A 20,962-nucleotide genomic window follows, 5' to 3' on the forward strand; every position below is an offset into this window, starting at 1 on the left:
CACTCTTTTTTGATCCTCACAGTCTCTTCTCTCCCCTACTCAGACGAGAGAGCACACACGTGCGCGAGAGAGAGAAATAACAGTTTTGAGATGCCCCGAAAAAGATAGAGTCCAAGGCTGCTATTGACATTTTATTTTCCAGAATGAAGGCAGGGAGGAACAGACCCGGAAAGCATCTTATTAAGTGAAAAGGAGAACCCATCCAGTAAATAATAAGGATGGGGGAGTCCTACATGTGCATATGCAACCAGGGCCTCAAGTTTTATTAGATGCACGGTAGAAACAAGTGTAAATAACACAATCTATCCAACCAGGGCTAAAAATTGATTATTGGAGAGTGGGAGTCCATGCAAATGTTTGACATGTTAAAAACTCAGAGGAATAGGCTCAGGTCAGGAGGGATTCAAGGGATAAAAATAAAATTAAAAATTCCCCTCATAAGAATTTGCAAGCCTGGATGGAGAATGGAAATTGTCTTCTTCCAGCCTGAGCATCAGCAGCATCCTTTCAATAAAGAATCTCCGGCTTTCTCATTTAGGCTGATTAGAATCAAAATGCTCTGCTCCAGTCAGGGAACAGCCACAGACACTAGTTTCGAAATGAATTTGATTTTACAGTTTTCCTGCACTCCATATTGCCAGTGGGCCTCGCTTGGTAATGAAAGAAAAAAGGGAATTAACGTTAGCAGTGGGGCTGTGCTTTAAATATGATTGCAAAATTTGGTTGGTGCTCTTCAGTATTGTCTGTTGTCTTGTTGTTGCTGTGTGTGCGTACGTGTGCTTTTGTGGTTTGGCATGTTTGCATTGTGTGTGCTTGTTGTTTGTGAGACATGTCGACTGTGCCGAGCATGCAAACGCAAACAAATGAGGGATGATGGCTCCATTGGTGGCATGGGGAAGGCGGTCAGGTTTGGGGTGACTTGAGCCTGGCTCCTCTCTCTCGACCCTGAATGCCCACCAATGAGCTGGTCACCACCATGGGAACTTTCGGTCAGCACCCTGGCATGGCCGGGCGGGGCGCCTCTGACTGAATGGCGTTTGCCTGTGGGCAGATACAACAGAGCACTGCTTTATTGAGTCTGTTCAGTTTCTTCTACTTGCGCAGGGTGGCGGAGTACTCATATGGCAGCCAGAAGAAGTCCAGCAAGAAGAAGAAGCTGAGCAAGAACGACATCCGCCTCGTGCCGCGCGACGTGGAGGAGACGGACAAGATGAACGTGGTGAGTTGCTCATCTCTCACCTCCTCCCTCAACTACTTCGACTACCACCAGCAGAGCCTGCCGCTGGGCTGCAGGCGCTCCGAGAGCACCTTCATCAACGTGGACAACCAGAACTCACGCAATGCTGCACCCAACCACGGCAGTTATCAGCAGCACTCCTTCGCCAGCGGGCAGGGCCCCCAGCAGCCTGACCTCATCATCAACGGCATGCCGCTGCCTGAGGTGAGACCACGCTTAGTTCGCTCTGATCTGTCCCTGCGGCTTGTTGCTGCTGTGCCAATCTGTGCCAATGCCCTTGGGAAGAGGGGGGACAGAGGGTGGATGTACGGGGTTGAGTGTATGGGACAGGGGAGAGTGATGGTTAAGACATGTCCGGTCAACTCTTACATAGTCTCACTAGTCATTGTCATGACTGCGCTGTGCTTCAGCTTCCAGTGGGAGTATAGTCATTTTGGGGTATAAAATAGTAGTTGTAGGGAGTACAGTCGCTGTGGGTTAACCTGGGGTATGTGAATGAATTGTCACGTTGACCAGGTATGTTCTCTCAACAGAAGCGTACCAGATCATACTTCTATACCCTCAGTGTAACAGTACATTTCCTACTCGTTTGAAATAGAATCTGATCCGCCATGTATGGTCTTGTGTGTTAGTAGCTGCATTTGAGAGAAATAAATCAAAGGCATGTCAGAGGTTTACCCAGGTACAGGGATTGACCTGTGGATGAGAGCGAGCCGTGCCAAGCGCGAATTTGGAGGCCTGACAAAATTGATTATTTGGCTTCCACCTACCTGCCTTGTTTTTTTGTGAGCTGAGCTATTGCAAAAGAACAGGAGTTTGAACACCTGCCAGACGCATTGACCCGGCTAATCAGCCCCACCACATGTGGTAGAAGAAAGAATAATCATTGCTTAAATGCTCCATGTGCAAACAGTGCGAACGGCCCAATAGGCTCCAGTGTTAGTCATGCAGTCAAGGCCAAGGCTGCAGCTTTGCACCCCACGCAGCCAGCTATTATAGAGCTATAGTCAACTCACTATGCATAGGGTTGATTGTATTGACGTAGCGATGTATGGCTGAAGACAGCAAAGGCCTCGCTCGAGTGGGCTATTTAAGCTGACAAGAGTGTACACCGACTAGCTGGTCTTTAGAGTATAGATTTTTGCCTCTATGCCATAGTCTATTGGATTCCTTGGACATCCTCTCTAGCTTGACCTACTTCTATGGCCCTCAGTGGGGTAGGGGGTTCTCACAATCCTGTTCAGTCCAAAATAAAGCAACCCCAGCCATCACATATTTGATGACTCCAATCCTCGTTTGACATTCAGTGAGAAGAAGGGTGGAAAAGCCTAAAATCAAAACCAGAAACATAAGAACAGTTATTGAGCCATTGATTGGCTGATCCACTGAGGATCTGAGCTCCTATCGGATCCCGCGGGGTCGATGAGGCCCCACTTACAGCCACGCTGATTTACTGCACTGTCTGGGACGGATGGAGCCAGATAGAGGGTGAGTGAGAGGGAGAGGAAGAGGGAGTGAAAGAGATGTCCTGTAAATTCAAGCGCTGGTAGGGGGGAACAAGTGCATGCCACCATGCCGTGCCCAGGCCTTTATGTACCCGCAGGTAGCATTCAGGTCACAGACCTCTCCATGAGCAAAACAGGTGGAGTAGCCTGTCTTGAAGGCTTAAAGCATCCAATAAAAAAGCACATTTTCTGGGGGATTAGAGAGGCCTTTATTTGTTTCTGTTAATGAAAAAGAGAAGAGAGGGAGACAAATAAGGTCTGAGGTTCTGATATGCAAAGCTTGGAGGTGTCTGATACGGATGAGTTAGGGGATGGAAGAAAGGAGGGAGGGAGAGTGTCTTATTGCCAGGTGTCTGGGCTCCACCACATTTTTACATTTTTTTCCCCGTTTGTGATTGGCTTGATAAAGGCAGAGGGTCTGCTTAACATGCAAGCTCTGTCGCAGCTCCGCGTTCCACATGACGTTGACAAACATCCCTTTGACCGCGACCCTGTGCATATTTCCTGTGGACAGACGGAGAGAGGAGATGCTGATTGTTAGTCAATGGGAGAGCGGGAAAGAGGAAAAAGGATAGATGAGCTGGGTGAAGAGAGAGAGAGAGGCGGGAGGGAGTATGTTCATGTGCCTGTGTGTGTTTGCATTCTCCCCCTCAAGCAGGCTGCAGCTAAAGCCAAATATTTATTCTCCATTCTGACATTTAGAAGACAGTAGCTAAATATTCACACATTGCTGTTAAATTACAAAAAGTGTTGTCAAGTGCAATTGCATAGCCATTAATGTGGACCGCAAACAAACAGTGCATCTGTGAAATGACCAATAATAGCTCTGTCACGGTGAGCAAACCCACTTGACTCCACAAGTCCACATTTTCACGAGGTTTAGCTAGGACATAGGGGCACTTTTGTGATTAGTGAGGTTCATGCTTTATCCTCAAAAACGTTTGTCTTCACCCTGGCCTGAGGGCGCTCCTGTAATCATCTGTGAGTCAACCACCGTTTTACAGTTTTACACTAGGGCATCATATTTGTTTATTTCCAACTTATTGTATGAACACTAAGCTGAGCCACATGGAATAATGGCATTAGGATTTGAATAAGAGAAAAAAACAAATAATCGAAAACAGGAGAGTGAAAGACTTCATATGTAATAATGAGGATTTTATTTTATGAGATTCATTAATGTTATAGGATTTGTGTTATTGGTGTACAGGTATATGGGTCTCATCAGCACCCAGTACATGTATTAGGTCGTTTTGTATTTTTCCACCTTTATTTAACCAGGGAGGCCAGTTGAGAACAAGTTCTCATTTACAACTGCCACATGGCCAAGATAAAGCAAAGCAGTGCGACAAAAACAATGACACAGTGTTACACATGGGATAAACAAACGTACAGTCAATAACACAATAGAAAAATCTGTATACAGTGTGTGAAAATGAAGTAAGGAGGTAAGGCAATAAATAGGCCAATAGTGTTGAAGTAATTACAATTTAGCAATTTACACTGGAGTGATATATGTGCAGATGATGATGTGCAAGTAGAAATACTGGTATGCAAAAGAGCAGAAAAACAAAAACAAATATGGGGATGAGGTAGGTAGTTGATTGGATGGGCTATTTACAGATGGGCTGTGTACAGCTGCAGTGATCGGTAAGCTGCTTTGACAGCTGACACTGAAGGTTAGTGAGGGAGATATTAGTCTCCAACTTCAGTGATTTTTGCAATTCGTTCCAGTCATTGGCAGCAGAGAACTGGAAGGAAAGGCGGCCAAATGAAGTGTTGGCTTTGGGGGTGACCAGTGAAATATACCTACTGGAGCACGTGCTAAGTGTGGGTATTGCTATGGTGACCAGTGAGCTGAGATAAGTCGGAGCTATACCTAGCAAAGACTGATAGATGACCTGGAGCCAGTGGGTTTGGCGACGAATATATAGCGAGGACCAGCCAACGAGAGAATACAGGTCGCAGTGGTGGGTAGTATATGGGGATTTGGTGACAAAACAGATGGCACTGTGATAGACTGCATCCAATTTGCTGAGTAGAGTGTTGGAGGCTAATTTGTAAATGACATCGCCGAAGTCAAGGATTGGTAGGATAGTCAGTTTTACGAGGGTAAGTTTGGCAGCATGAGTGAAGGAGGCTTTGGATTGGAGATGCTTAATGTGAGTCTGGAAGGAGAGTTTACAGTCTAGCCAGACACCTAGGTATTTATTGTTGTCCACATATTCTAATTCAGAACTGTCCAGAGTGGTGATGCTGGGCAGGCAGCGATCGGTTGAAGAGCATGCATTTAAGAGCAGTTGGAGGCCACGGATGGAGTGTTGTATGACGTTGAAGCTCGTTTGGAGGTTAGTTAACACAGTGTCCAAAGAATGGCATCAGGGATCAAAGAATCACCCTCAGCAAGAGCGACATCATTGATATATACAGAGAAAAGAGTCAGCCAGAGAATTGAACCCTGTGGCATCCCCATAGAGGCTGCCAGAGGTCCGGACAACAGGCCCTCCGATTTGACACACTGAACTCTATCTGAGAAGTAGTTAGTGAACCAGGTCATTAGAGAAACCAAGGCTTGTTGACATTGGTTGTATTATCCTACTTCAGAGAGAGAGAGATTTTTAATAGTGCTTTATTTCAAGCTAGGTGTACTAAGAAACTGCATGGTAAAATGGTAGTTAAACAGGAATAACCTATGTATTACCAGCTGAGAGATGTTTGGTTGACCTGCCTGTGGTTGTGGTTGCAGATTAAAAGACTACAGGTCGCTGGTTTAATTTCTTTTTCTTCCATGGCTTAATTGTAGCAGATCAGTTGGTGGGGGAGACAATTAGACAGTAAAGGAATAGCCTTTGGCTATAACGTGTTTTTGAATGGGTAATGTGTACTACTGTGGCTTTATTATATCTCCACCTGTGATTCCAGATAATGAATATGGCAGGGGAAAAAATTACTTATCTCTGGTATTGATTCAGTTTACGCTCATCCTTATGCGGGAAACAGATTGCATATTTTTTATTTTATTGGGTTTCATTATGGTGTTCAATGAAATAGAAAAAAGGGAGGCAGTCTTTGTGCTCCCTGGTGTTAAAGTGTGAGACTTTCTGTGGAGAAACTGTAAGCAGATATTTTTTGCCAAGTTTAGTTCAATGCTAATTGAGGTAAATTCACATCCAGATGCTCCCATTCTGTTACCTGAAAGATAGCTACATAACTAGCTATTGTAAGCATATGGCACATGTCGTACAGTTCAATTTCGGGCGTTCTGCAGTGTGACGAGTTTAGGCACTTGGAGCATTTGGCAAAACCAAAGGCATTTCTGTTACTGTGTCTTGAATTTGTTCCTCTCACAGTCAACAGCAGAACTCCATGCTGTAAACAAAACCAAGGTTGATAGCTACAACAATTTGTTAATCACTAACTGTTTTCTAAGATAGCTTGAAATAGCCTACATTTTGATATTGCTGCAAGAGAGGCGATGGGGAGTGGTACTGGGTTCCATATTCTACATGCCTGCACATCATCCCACCCCCCATGCAATCACTTCACATCAGGACAATATGCACAGAACACATTCCAACATGCCACATTGAGGATGCAAAGTAGATGTCGTGCTGTCAACACATACTACACATCTGCTGTGCCTGTAAATCACCTTACACCCCCCCCCCCCCCCCCCCCCCCCCCCCCCCCATCCGTGCCTATACAGTGCACTACTTTTGACCAGAGGCCTATGTGCCCTGGTCAGAAGTGGTGAACTTTAAAGAAATTAGGGTGTCATTTGAGACACAGACAAAGACTGCAGCTCTGCCATAAAAAAATATAATTACATTACCGATGAAAACCATAGAGGAATCAAGAAAAAAACTCAATTCCAAGCACATTGTCGTGTCTCTGGTCATTCAGGCTTGGATGCTGGATCAAATGCTACTTAGTCAGTGTGCTAATTTCAGTTAGCAGTCTTGATCATAATCTTGAGCTATTGCTAATCAGATTGTGCCTGACCTATTGCCTTTTACTAGAGTGTTGGGTCTGGTTTGACTGGCACAACACAAACTCAAGCCGCTCTACGTTTAGTCTTTGATCTTGTGATGTTTCCATTGTAATTGGACGATCCAAGCCCCCTGTTTCCCTCCTTCCATCTCACTTAGCTTTTTCTGAGAAAAATGTCTGTCTTCTCTAATCTGGTTGCCTTCCTCTTTAAGTCACTGACTAATACATGTGACAACACATATGGCGGGATAATATGTTGCGAACTACAGAATTGTACATTTTCTATGACTCCCATCGAGGCAACAGACTAGGGCTTTTGTATTTCTCTAAATTTCATCAGGCTAATCCAATTAATCATCCCTAAATCCATACGATAAAGTAAAGGTCAAAGCATGCTGTCTCGTTGAGGGGCTTTATGCTGAGAAGAAATCTCAGTCAGGCTCCAGGAAAAAGCTCTGATGAGGGAGTACCATTTAAACAATTTCAAAAGGGGATTTTCGAAGCTCAGGAAGAAGAAAAGACAATAATCAGGTGGTGAAAAAGCGAAACAAAGATTTTACAGAGTGGCATCTGACGGATTCTTGGCTGCTTGAACTTGAAATGTTGAAATGCTAGTGTGTTTTATCTGTTGAAGGAGTTGGGGGCGAACCTTTGCGTGCTTTAATGTCTCCTCTTCAGAGGGATACGAGAGAGTGAAGCATCTTATCTGAAGCCCCTGATTGAGTAACTGGCAGATGAGCGCAGGAATTATAGCGAGAAAGGTTTGATTTGTGAGTGAGCCATGGATTTGGGAACGCTCTTGCAAAACCATCAGTCAGTCTGACAGTCAGTTAGTCAGTCAGTGAAACAAACAAATATTTCAACATTCATGTACAGTATGATCACACCTACTCATTCAAGGGTTTTTCTTTATTTTCACTATTTTCTACATTGTAGAATAATAGTGAAGACATCAAAACTTTGACGTAACCAAAAACGTGTTAAACAACTCAAAATATATTTGAGATTTTAGATTCTTCAAAGTAGCCACCCTTTGCCACGGTGACAGCTTAGCACACGCTTGGTATTCTCTCAACCAGTTTCTGGAATGCTGGAATGCTGTTCGAATGCTTTTCGAACAGTCTTGAAGGAGTTCCCACATATGCTGAGCAGTTGTTCGCTGTTTGTCCTTCACTCTGCGGCACAACTTATCCCAAACCATCTCAATTGGGTTGAGGTCGGGCGATTGTGGAGGCCAGGCCATCTGATGCAGCACTCCATCACTCTCCTTCTTGGTCAAATAGACCTTACACAGCATGGAGGTGTGTTTTGGGTCATTGTCTTGTTGAAAAACAAATTACAGTCCCTTTAAGCACGAACCAGATGGGATGGCGTATCCCTGCAGAATGCTGTGGTAGCCATGCTGGGTAAGTGTGCCTTGAATTTTTAATAAATCACTGACAGTGTCACCAGCAAAGCACCATCACACCTCCTCCTCCATTCTTCACGGTGGGTAACACACATGCGGAGATCATCCGTTCACCTACTCTGCGTCTCAAAAAGAAATGGCGGTTGGAACTAAAAATCTGAAATTTGGACTCATCAGACCAGAGGACAGATTTCCACCGGTCTAATGTCGATCGCTCGTGTTTCTTGGCCCAAGTAAGTCTCTCCTTCTTATTGGTGTCCTTTAGTAGTGGTTTCTTTGCAGAAATTCGACCTTGAAGGCCTGATTCAAGCTGTCTCCTCTGAACAGTTGATGTTGAGATGCAGTTAACTCTAATGAATTTATCCTCTCCAACAGAGGTACCTCTGGGTCTTCTTTTCCTGTGGTGGTCCTCATGAGAGCCAGTTTCATCACGCGCTTGATGGTTTTTGCTACTGCACGTAAATAAACGTTCAAAGTTCTTGAAATGTTCCTGATTGACCTGTCTCCGGATTACATCTTCAAACTAAGAGAAACCATAGCATCTGACAGGAGACACATCCATCCATGATGTATATGGGTAAGATAGTCTAGCTAGTTAAATTTTCAGATATTACACACTTCTAATTTTGACAGAAAATGGTTTCATTTCAAGTTAAAGTGTACTGTTAGCTAGCTAACGTTAGATGGCTGGCTCGCTAACGTTACATGTATGATCTTATTTTTCGCATCTCAGAGACATTTGCTTGACTAGCTAGCTAACATTAAACAATGTAGAAAATAGTAAAAAATTAAGAATCTTTTGAATGAGTAGTACTGTATATGTGTCAACCAGTAGCCATGTCGGGCCATTTCATTTTCGGTGACTGAAATTATGCTCTGATGAAGACTGAAATGGGTTGCACTTGAGCCTTTATGGATGAGTAACATTAACGCATGGGATGCTTTAATTCCCAGGGATAGGCCTACCCTGTTCCTACTACATAGTCATGCCAAGTTGACCTGTACTGGACTGGCCTGGTTGCGCTTCCACCATAATTCCTGGTAACTTGCTGCAAATAACAATGTGAAAAGAAAACATCCAAGCCAGCACAGTACGGTTCAGGTCAACATGATTGACAAGCCAATGCTAGTTCAGTGTATATATATATATATACACAGTGCCTTGCGAAAGTATTCGGCCCCCTTAAACTTTGCGACCTTTTGCCACATTTCAGGCTTCGAACAAAAAGATATAAAACTGTATTTTTTTGTAAAGAATCAACAACAAGTGGGACACAATCATGAAGTGGAACGACATTTATTGGATATGTCAAACTTTTTTAACAAATCAAAAACTGAAAAATTGGGCGTGCAAAATTATTCAGCCCCTTTACTTTCAGTGCAGCAAACTCTCTCCAGAAGTTCAGTGAGGATTCAATGTTGACCTAAATGACTAATGATGATAAATACAATCCACCTGTGTGTAATCAAGTCTCCGTATAAATGCACCTGCACTGTGATAGTCTCAGAGGTCCGTTAAAAGCGCAGAGAGCATCATGAAGAACAAGGAACACACCAGGCAGGTCCGAGATACTGTTGTGAAGAAGTTTAATGCCGGATTTGGATACAAAAAGATTTCCCAAGCTTTAAACATCCCAAGTAGCACTGTGCAAGCGATAATATTGAAATGGAAGGAGTATCAGATCAATGCAAATCTACCAAGACCTGGCCGTCCCTCTAAACTTTCAGCTCATACAAGGAGAAGACTGATCAGAGATGCAGCCAAGAGGCCCATGATCACTCTGGATGAACTGCAGAGATCTACAGCTGAGGTGGGAGACTCTGTCCATAGGACAACAATCAGTCGTATATTGCACAAATATGGCCTTTATGGAAGAGTGGCAAGAAGAAAGCCATTTCTTAAAGATATCCATAAAAAGTGTCGTTTAAAGTTTGCCACAAGCCACCTGGGAGACACACCATGTGGAAGAAGGTGCTCTGGTCAGATGAAACCAAAATTGAACTTTTTGGCAACAATGCAAAACGTTATGTTTGGCGTAAAAGCAACACAGCTCATCACCCTGAACACACCATCCCCACTGTCAAACATGGTGGTGGCAGCATCATGGTTTGGGCCTGCTTTTCTTCAGCAGGGACAGGGAAGATGGTTAAAATTGATGGGAAGATGGATGGAGCCAAATACAGGACCATTCTGGAAGAAAACCTGATGGAGTCTGCCAACAAGACAATGATCCAAAACATAAAGCAAAATCTACAATGGAATGGTTCAGAAATAAACATATCCAGGTGTTAGAATGGCCAAGTCAAAGTCCAGACTTGAATCCAATCGAGAATCTGTGGAAAGAACTGAAAACTGCTGTTCACAAATGCTCTCCATCCAACCTCACTGAGCTCGAGCTGTTTTGCAAGGAGGAAAGGGAAAAAATTTCAGTCTCTCGATGTGCAAAACTGATAGAGACATACCCCAAGCGACTTACAGCTGTAATCGCAGCAAAAGGTGGCGCTACAAAGTATTAACTTAAGGGGGCTGAATAATTTTGCACGCCCAATTTTTCAGTTTTTGATTTGTTAAAAAAGTTTGAAATATCCAATAAATGTCATTCCACTTCATGATTGTGTCCCACTTGTTGTTAATTCTTCACAAAAAAATACAGTTTTATATCTTTATGTTTGAAGCCTGAAATGTGGCAAAAGGTCGCAAAGTTCAAGGGGGCCGAATACTTTCGCAAGGCACTGTATATATATAGATTGCCCCTGAAACACTATTCCTTTCTTCGTATGTAGAGGATGTACAATAAATATGTCACATTAGCAGCCAATGGTAGCTTCCTCAAGCCCCAGGCTGCTGCCCTCTTCTCAGGATTGGGGGGTGCAGGCAACAGCTGAGGTGTCAAAACATACAGTATATGAGTGAGAGGGCCTGTCATATGCATGTCACTGAAGCCCGCCTGTAACCACATGTGATGGCTGAGCAGCCCCTCTGTCGGGTGCATCAAGGCTAGGGAAACTGTGGACACGAAAAAGGCTGGAATTATGATGAGAGGAGGGAGGAAAGAAGAGAGAGAGAGCAACACAGTCTCCAAAGAGGGAGGGAGAGAGAGAAAGAGAGAGAATCTCAGCTTTATCTGTAAGTCTATTTATAGGACCCCGAACGATTTTCCATAACCTGTATTAGTCTGACTCCAAAACACTCTTTCTCTTCTTCCCTCTGAAATGTAATTCTATTGTGAAGTACAGATAGTTATTATACTGAAAGCCCCATCCTTTGTTCAAAATATAACCCAAATGAAACTATAGAGCAGGAGGGAAAGAAAATGGCTCCCTTTTAGTGTTGGTTCAGCATGCACTACGTCTGCTAAAGAAAATATCCATATCAAGCACCTCCATGAAGTTGTGCATTGTACATGAAAATACTGTAGTCATTCACCAAAATGTTTATTTTTGCACATGTACAATTTGCATGGCAGTCCAAACTGTAAACCTTAGATGGTAGACAGTACGGAGAGGTAAGCACTAGTGTGCTTTGAGCCGAGTCCAACATAAAAAATAGAACGTTGAAAAGAAAGTACATTAATTATCTTAGTGGGTTATAGTCCCAGTAATTTAACAATAGGCCTGCTACACAATCTTGTGGTGTTCTTGCAATATGACGCTAATAAATAAATACTATCATCTTATAAATCTGTACCCAACCCCCCCCCCCTTGTAAAACAAAATAATATGCACTAATATAATGATACATCCTACCACACATCCCAAAATGCAATTCACCTATTGAATCACTTTCTCACTTTTCAATGCATCATCCAGCAGTCGTGACCCACAGAACAAAAACAACAACCTCACTTATAAATCCAAAGCAATGTGAAATATATTACACTTCTCAATTAAACTTATACTAACTACAATTAAACTTATACTTACTGTGATCCAACCCGTGATCCATTGCTGACAACAAAACACATTTTGTGCGCAAACTAAATTAGTTTCACAATGGAATCAGAGCATTACAATCCGTACATTAGCAACATAAACCAGCCAAGCTTTTTCATAGATCCCAGGAAGGCAATAAGGAGATAATAACCTTGGGTCTGGACTGAAGGTTGTAGAGGGGTAAATGAGAGAAGGCGAGACCGAAACCACCACAAATAAATGGAGTGAGTGAAATGGACAGAGAGAGAGGGAGAAAGGGCGAGAGAAGGGTGAGGCTGATCCCCGGGGAAGGGGGGACATCATTATGCACCTTGTTAAGCCCTTCCAGCGATGCCGAGCCTCGGACGTAATTACCCATTTAAAGGACTTTCCTCCAACCACTGTTTTATTTTTTATATTTTTTATTAAAGCCTGTGACACAAATATGCCACACTCGGTTTGCGTCCACCCTGCAATCCAATGGACTATACTGGATAGGCCTATACCTCCAGCATTTGTACTTTGCGTACATTGTGGAATTATACCTTTGAGCATGTTTAGTCAGGGATCTGTACTACCACTAACTGTCAGTAATGTTAGCAGTTTTAAGGTACATTGATTTAGCAGATCCAACTCTATCGTTTTCACTCTATTCTACTCTCTGTTATGGAACAATACATTGAAGCATATGTATTCTGCATATGTAGGCCTACTGCATCCAATGTTGGTAATATTGGCAGTTTGAAGTACATTGATGTTGAAGGTCATTGAGGTACTATGTCAATAGTGGGCAATCAAAGATATACAGCCCACTATGTCTTGCATGGAACCGGGCAAGGTATTCCAACACAGTTTGCCACGGTTAGAAAAAAAGAAAATGATTTTCACAAATCCATATGCATTAAATATCTTAAATAATATAGACATGTTTATCTTCCTACAAGCATCGTTGTATCTTTTAAAACCTTTTACTGCAGTGGGCTAAATCAGGGTCACACAGAGTGTGTCTTGGTAATCTTAAACAAATCTACTTTGAAACAAAAGTATATAACTCATACACATGGTTATGGCCTTAGAAGAAAGAAGACACCTGTAACATGTCATAGAGCTGAAATGTATTTAATTTTGAGTTCCCAATATTACAGTTTATATACATCACAAAAGACTGAAATATATCAAACCTTTATATGAAATATTAATAACCTTCCACCCATGAGGCCACTGGGTCATTTGCCTGCAGGAAAGGGCTACTCTCATCTTAATCTTGGGTGAGATTTTAAGTGTAGCATCTCCTGTGGATGCCTGTCGGTGTGAGAGAAGTCCAATAAACAGCAGGCTTCACATCTCCTCTAATTTTTAAGACAAGCTTTTGGAAACCATCCCTGAGGGTTGCAAGAAACATAACACACTTTTTTCATATCATACACAATTCATATGTGAGTTTTTCTTACTGCCTTTGGTGGGAAACGATTCAAAGGAAGGTGGCTGCGGAAGAACACCTAATAAAATACCACTGGTCTCAGGGAAGAAGTGTTTGGTGTCTAACGCTGCAGGAGAGAGGGAGGAAAAAATAACTTAATTAAATTATTTTTGCCTCTCTTAGCCTCTTCTCTCATTAACACAGATTTGGCTGCCAGCTTCCTTTTTTACGCCTGCAGTTCAATTAATGGGATAGGAAAGGTCGGCCTACATTCTTCGACACAAGCTAAACCACTTGTTAATGCCGTGGGTTAGGGAGGAAAGGCTATTGACTTTCACATAGTAGCTTACACTCAGTTGAAATCAAATCAACCTGCTCGTTGATCTCATTCCAAAATCATGGGCATTAATATGGAGTTGGTCCCCCATTTGCTGCTATAATAGCCTCCACTCTTTTGGGTAGGCTTTCCACTAGATGTGGGAACATAATTCCAGGGACTTGCTTCCATTCAGCCACAAGAGTATTAGTGAGGTCGAGCACTGATGTTGGGCAATTTGGCCTGGCTCACAGTCAGTGTTCCAATTCATCCCAAAGGTATTTGATTGGGATGAGGTCAGGCCTCCGTGCAGGCCAGTCAAGTTCTTCCTCACCGATCTTGACAAACCATTTCTCTATGGACCTCGCTTTGTGCACGGGGCATTGTCATGTTGAAACAGGAAAGGGCCTTCCCCAAACAGTTGCCACAAATTTGGAAGCACAGAATCATCTAGAATGTCATTGTATTCTGTAGCATTAAGATTTCCCTTCACTGGAACCAAGGGGCCTTGCCCAAACCATGAAAAACAGCCCCAGACAATTATTCCTCCGCCACCAAACTTTATAGTTGGCAATATGCATTAGGGCAAGTAGCGTTCTCTTGCCATCTGCCAAACCCTGATTTGTCCGTCGGACTGCTAGATGATGAAGCGTGATTCATCACTCCAGAAAATGTGTTTCCACTGCTCTATAGTCCAATGGCGGTGAGCTTTACACCACTCCAGCCAACGCTTTACACGCTACGTGCTTCAGCACTCAGCATTCCCCTTCTGTGTGCTTGTGTGGCTTACCCCTTCGCAGCTTAACCGTTGTTACTCCTAGACGTTTCCACGTATCAAAACAGCACTTAAAGTTGACCCGGGGCAGCTCTAGCAGGGCAGAAATTTGATGAACTGACTTGTTGGTGGCATCCTATGACGGTGCCACGTTGAAAGTCACTGAGCTCATCGTAAGGCCATTCTACTGCCAGTGTTTGTCTATGGATATTGCATGTATGTGTGCTTGATTAAACAGTGCATTCAGAAAGTATTCAGACCTTGACTTTTTCTACATGTTGTTACATTACAGCCTTATTCTACAATGGATTAAATTAAAAAACATCCTCAGCTATATGCACACAATACCCCATAATGACAAAGCGAAAACAGGCTTCTAGAAAGATTTGGAAATGTATTAAACATAAAAAACAGAAATACCTTATTTACATAAGTATTCAGACCCTTTGTATGAGACTCGAAATTGAGCTCATGTCCATCCTGTTTCCATTGATCATCCTTGAGCTATTTCTACAACTTGATTGGTGTCCACCTGTGGTAAATTCAGTTGATTGGACATTATTTAGAGAGGCACATACCTGTCTATATAAGGTTCCACAGTTGACAGTGCATGTCAGAGCAAAAACCAAGCGATGATGTCGAAGGAACTGTCGGTAGAGCTCCTAGACAGGATTGTGTCGAGCCACAGATCTGGGGAAGTGTTCCAAAACATTTCTGCAGCATTGAAGTTCCCCAAGAACACAGTGGCTTCCATCATTCTTAAATGGAAGAAGTTTGGAACCACCAAGACTCATCCTAGAGCTGGCCACCCGGTCAAACTGAGCAATCGGGGGTGAAGGACCTTGGTCGAAGGGTCAGACGGAAGTCACTCCTTAGCCAGCTTGAAGTTTACCAAAAGTCATTGAAAGACTAAGACCATGAGAAACAAAATTCTCTGGTCTGATGAAACCAATATTGAACTATTTGGCCTGAATGCCAAGCATCCGGTTTGGAGGAAACCTGGCACCATCCCTACGGTAAAGCATGGTGGTGGCAGCATCATGCTGTGAGGATGTTTTTCAGTGGCATAGACTGGGAGACTAGTCAGGATCGAGGCAAAGATGAATGGAGCAAAGTACAGAGAGATCCTTGATGAAAACCTGCGCCAGAGCGACCTCAGACTGGGGCGAAGGTTCTCTTTCCAACAAGACAACAACCCTAAGCACACAGCCAAGACAACACAGGAGTGGCTTCGGGACAAGTCTCAGAATGTCGTTGAGTGGCACAGCCAGAGCCCGGACTTGAACCCGATCGAACATCTCTGGAGAGACCTGAAAATAGCTGTGCAGCAACACTCCCCATCCAACATGACAGAGCTTGAGAGGATCTGCAGAGAGGAACACCCCAAATACAGGTGTGCCAAGCTTCATACAAGGCTTCAACAAAGTACTGAGTAAAGGGTCTTGATACTTATGTGCATGTGATATTTTGGTTTTTGCTTTGTCATTCTGGGTTATTGTGTGTAGATTGATGAGGGGAAAAAAACAATTGAAACCATTTTAGAACAGGGCTCTAACGTAACAAAATGTGGGGTCTGAATACTTTCAGAATGCACTGTGTATACCTGTCAGTAATGGGTGTGTCTGAAATGGCTGAAACCACTAACTTGAATGGGTTTCCACATGTGTATATATAGTGTATGTATTATATAAAGCATGGGGTAGGAAGAGTGTAGCAATGGAGCTAGCTAAGATATCTTGCTAGCTAAATTGCCCCTCATAATATAGGCTGACAAATATTGAGTGATGGGTGTTTTGTTTGGGATTTGGGGAAGTAGCCATCCCCCCAATATGTTTGTCCCTGTTAGTGATAAGACTGACAAGGGACTTACAGGCTCTGAGTCCTCTTTGGGGAAATCTTTGTAAATTCTCTACCAAAGTGTGAGGAACAACAAAACCTAACTGTGGGTGCATAACTACATGTGGCTCTTCTTTCGGGGTCCCACACTCTTAGCTGAATTGCTAGGTACACCACCAGACTTCCCACTGCGCGGGCTGACAAGGTTTCTCACAACCTCAGCTTGAAGTGGTGATACTGTGTGGTGGCTAAAGTGATTGAGTGATGGGGGAGGGGCGTGGTGAGAACACAACAATGCTCATTGTGAAGGAGGGTAATTGAAAACCCTATTTTTCCAGGCATCCAACTCAGACAACTAGTAGAGAATGACCTAAAACAAAGAGGAAGTAGGGAGGATGCTAGTTAGTTAGCATTTCCCACCATCCGATTAAATGTCAACTTCTGCATGTGTAATTGTTGGATGGTACAGGAGAAAAAAAGAGAGAGATGAACCAATTTGCTGGTGAAATTGATTTTTTGTCTTGTTATTCTCGGCAGTGCTAGGAAAATAGCACTGTAGTGGATAACGTGATCAATTATCTGCATCGTTATATTATAGTCATACACTTTAAGCATGACTGGGCCCATGTTAATCTCATTGAATCTACATATAATAAGAGATAGATGTCATTTGGCTGTCCATTCCCTAAGTCAATTGAAAATAAAGGAATTAGAATCACATTTACTCCTCACATGTCATCTTACTTTAATGTCTGAATTTGATATCTATTAATTAAAGCTGAAATATGTAGCTTTTTGGGTGACCAGACCAAAATCACATAGAAATGGGAGTTATAGATCTGTCATTCTCATTGAAAGCAAGTCTATGAAGCAGTAGATCTGTTCTATGTGCGCTATTTCCATGCTTCCCATTAGGCAAACTATTAGAATTTTAGCAACCAGGAAATGGTGGAGCAATTTCTGCATAGTGCATCTTTAAAGATCGAGCTGACCAAGAAAAATGAAAGAAATCATATGGAAAAACCACACGATAAAACACAGCACATTCCTTGATGTATTACTTTATTATCTATTTGAATGGTACACCATACTTCCCCTCGTTTCATAGTAAGCCATTTATACCTCTTCATAGATGTAGCATTAGCATAGCTAGTAGCTATAGAGGTAGTTTAATGAACACAGAAGCCTGTTGACATGCTATAGCCACAGCAGTAGCCTCAGAGGCAGACAGCGGTAGGGCTGTGGAAACAGCAGGCTGGCGTAATTGTGCATTGTTCATCCCCAGAACAGGAGTCAGAGCATGTAATGAGCTGTAGCACTCTCTCCCCGCGCCGGGTTAATGGGCTATGACCGGCCATAGGACTCACAGGCCTTTCAGAGCTAACCCCCACATGCATCTCTTTACCCCACGTCACAATGCCTCTTTATCTTTCTGTCTCTGGGTCTCATCTCTTTCTTTTGTGCATCTCTTATCTTCCCCTGCCCTACCCTCTTTCATTTCCTCCCCTTCCTCCTCCTACCCTCATTCCTCTCTTTTACTCCCCTCTTTTCTCCATCCCATGTCGCCAATGCCTCTGTCTTTACTTCTCAGGGCTTTATCTCCCTTTCTCATCATTCCCCTTCCTCTTGCCCCTGCCCCTGCCCCTACCCCCTTCCCTTCTTTTCATTCCCCTTTCGCTCTCCTCCCCTCCTTTTGTCCCCCTGTCTAAAGAGATGGGGGGACCCCTAATGTGTCACAATGCCTCTAGTGCTTTTGTATTCATAATGCCTGGAAGGCCCCAGAGCAGGCAATCCTCTATTCTGCTGGCCATAAAGAGACTTCAGATAATAGATGTAGTACATTGACTGGTAGGGTCTGGGATACTATATTATACTACATAAAAAAAACAGATGACTACGAAGTTTATGAAGATGAATGCAGATGTTATAGGTATAGGGATTTGCACTAGATCTCCAGTGACTCAACTGTTTTGAATTTTGATTATCCGGTTTTCCCTGAAAACGATTCAGGTGGGATTGTTTCCCTCCTGTTTGCTGAAAATAAACGCAGTTGACAGTGAGAGGACGTTTATTTATTTGCTGAGTTTATGAAATATAATATAAATATATAAATGTATAAAAATATAAACTCAGCAAAACAATAAAATGTCCCAATTTTCAGCAAATTTAACATGTGTAAATATTTTAATCATAGTTTTCAGCTGTGCTAACATAATTGCAAAAGGGTTTTCTAATGATCAATTATCCTTTTAAAATGATAAACTTGGATTAGCTAACACATTGTGCCATTGGGACACAGGAGTGAAGGTTGCTGATAATGGGACTCTGTACAGCTATGTAGATATTCCATAAAAAGATCTGTAGTTTCCAGCTACAATAATAATTTACAACATCAACAATGTCTACACTGTATTTATGATCAATTTGGTGTTATTTTAATGGACAAAAAAGGGACCCCAATCTTTTGAACGGTAGTGTATATTAAATTGGGCTATATACTCTTAGCTGAGCACTCAAAAGAAAACAATTAATAATGATAGTAGCTATGGTTGTGAGTTCATCACTATACCACCATTACTCAGTCAGAAAACGATGTTCGTGGGTCCAGCTGCCAGTGTTGGTGGAAACACAATAGAAGTAAAGCTTTTAGTTTCCTCTCATGTCCAAAGTTTGACATCCCGCTGCACAAGTGGCCTAGTTAATGTATGAAAGCACCGGGGCTCTGACACGCTGGGTGATTCTGGGGTGTTCTGAGTGCAGTGCCTACAGCAGGAGCCTTAAGCTCACCTACTCCTATCTGATCGCCAGCTGTTGCCAGACCTGCCTTACGGGAGAAGGAGTGGGGGAAGATGTGGCGCCGCCATGGTGGAGGCAGTGGAAATTGGGACTTGTTTCGCTTGCTGTAATAACAACTGGGATTGAATATTCCCTATGGGAGAAGGGTCACCATGGAGTTGTGTTCAGGTGCTCTGATCACACCCACTAACACTGAAGGATCATTATCCTAAAGCAGCCTGACAGGGACATTAATAGCACACACAAACACACACACACACACACACACACACACACACACACACACACACACACACACACACACACACACACACACACACACACACACACACACACTCTACACACACACACACACTCTACACACACACTCACTACACACACACAAACACACAGAGACACAAACACGTACAGCTGTAATGTAGTTGAGGAGAAAGGGGGTTCATGTAGTTTTTACTCACAACTGTCTTAATCTGAGCCACATCAGATTCTAATAATTACATTTTGGGCATGTCATGACATGAGTCAAGACATTGTGTTCTCCGGGGTTTTTACAAGTTGCATGAGTAATGATTTTGCACATAATTTCATCACTCTTTTGTTCCTTAGAATTATCCTGCACCGCAGGAAATGCAGATGAGTTTTGTCATTTACACATTATGGACAAGACATTAAAATACTGTTGCTGCAGGATTATTTTCCTGGGACAATACAGGTCAATACTGAGGGGTAGGGTTAGGATGGGACAAGGTTTAGCCGACCCTCCAAGTACCTGGGTGTCCGGGGCCAGTGTCAGACAACAGAGCAATATCATTTGAATATTCTAATAATAGCCCTAACACTTTTTCCGATTTCCTTGTTGTGGTTGGTTGGTGGGACAAAGGCCATCAAGGGAAAGCAGCAGCTTGCAAGAGCAAATGGCTAGAAAGCCGACTTTTGGTTTAATTTGGAAGGACTAGACCTAATCCAGACTAAGTCTTTTAAAGCTGCAGTTTCCCCTCGGCTGGATTACCGGGTGGTGTCTCTAAACGGATAAGGGGCTGCTTATCACTGCCTCCCTCAACTCTTTGTATGCCTCCCAAATTACACCCTATTTTAGTGCACTACTTTTACCAGGACCCATAGAGCTCTGGTTAAAAGTAGTGCACTATATCGGTAATAGGGTACACATTTGGGATGTAACATTCTAACAGCGACTTTTCAAATAGGGTGAGAGATAGCGACGTCATAGAATGTTGGCAGTTTTATTTGTTGTGTCTTCTCGAATATGCCACCTGACAAGTAATATGAACGATAATCGGGATATTCAATTTTTATTTATTTATTATATACATTTTTTTTTAACCTGTGAAGTTTTAAAGAGGTATATGGATTTTAATATAAGCACAATCATGTAAACACACGCGCGTGCACACAGACACGCCCACGCATGCTCACACCCAACTAACGCAGCAAGTCAAATCTGTTCCATTTTGCAGCAGAGTGGCGTGTCCAGCTGTTCTGTTTAAGCTGTATGGTTCATGCTTTTATAATCACATTCAGCGCATGCACTTTCGTAACTCAATTGGACACGATTGCCTGAGCGTTAATGAAAAGGCAAATATGGATGTATTAAGCCCAAATGGGAAGGCATAAATAGTTAAATGTCAGAGGCAAAAAGGGTAAAACAGCATTCAGAAATGAGCACATTTGCAGACAGTTTATCTTGTTATTTCTCTATATTTACACCCGCTGTTTTTTTTTTGGAAACATCTCGCATTTCCTTTCAGG

General features: G+C 42.8%; 1 protein-coding gene across 8 annotated transcripts in view; it reads left to right on the forward strand.

Annotated features, from left to right (window-relative positions):
• Positions 1–20,962, forward strand: part of LOC109904739 (protocadherin-19) — an 80,087-nt gene that overhangs the window by 5,844 nt on the left and 53,281 nt on the right. For 2 of the 8 annotated variants that reach the window (XM_031790306.1, XM_031790303.1), the window contains exon 2: positions 1,087–1,219. The exons of 1 other annotated variant lie outside the window; for it this stretch is intronic. In XM_031790306.1, the coding sequence (XP_031646166.1) occupies positions 1,087–1,219 (133 nt within the window). Of the gene's footprint in view, positions 1–1,086; positions 1,442–20,962 lie in introns of all 8 variants that reach the window. 5 more of the 8 variants (XM_020501892.2, XM_031790302.1, XM_031790300.1 and 2 more) reach the window with 3 other exon arrangements.

Source organism: Oncorhynchus kisutch, linkage group LG15 (genome assembly GCF_002021735.2).
Source record: "Oncorhynchus kisutch isolate 150728-3 linkage group LG15, Okis_V2, whole genome shotgun sequence".
Taxonomy (NCBI): Eukaryota; Metazoa; Chordata; class Actinopteri; order Salmoniformes; family Salmonidae; genus Oncorhynchus; species Oncorhynchus kisutch.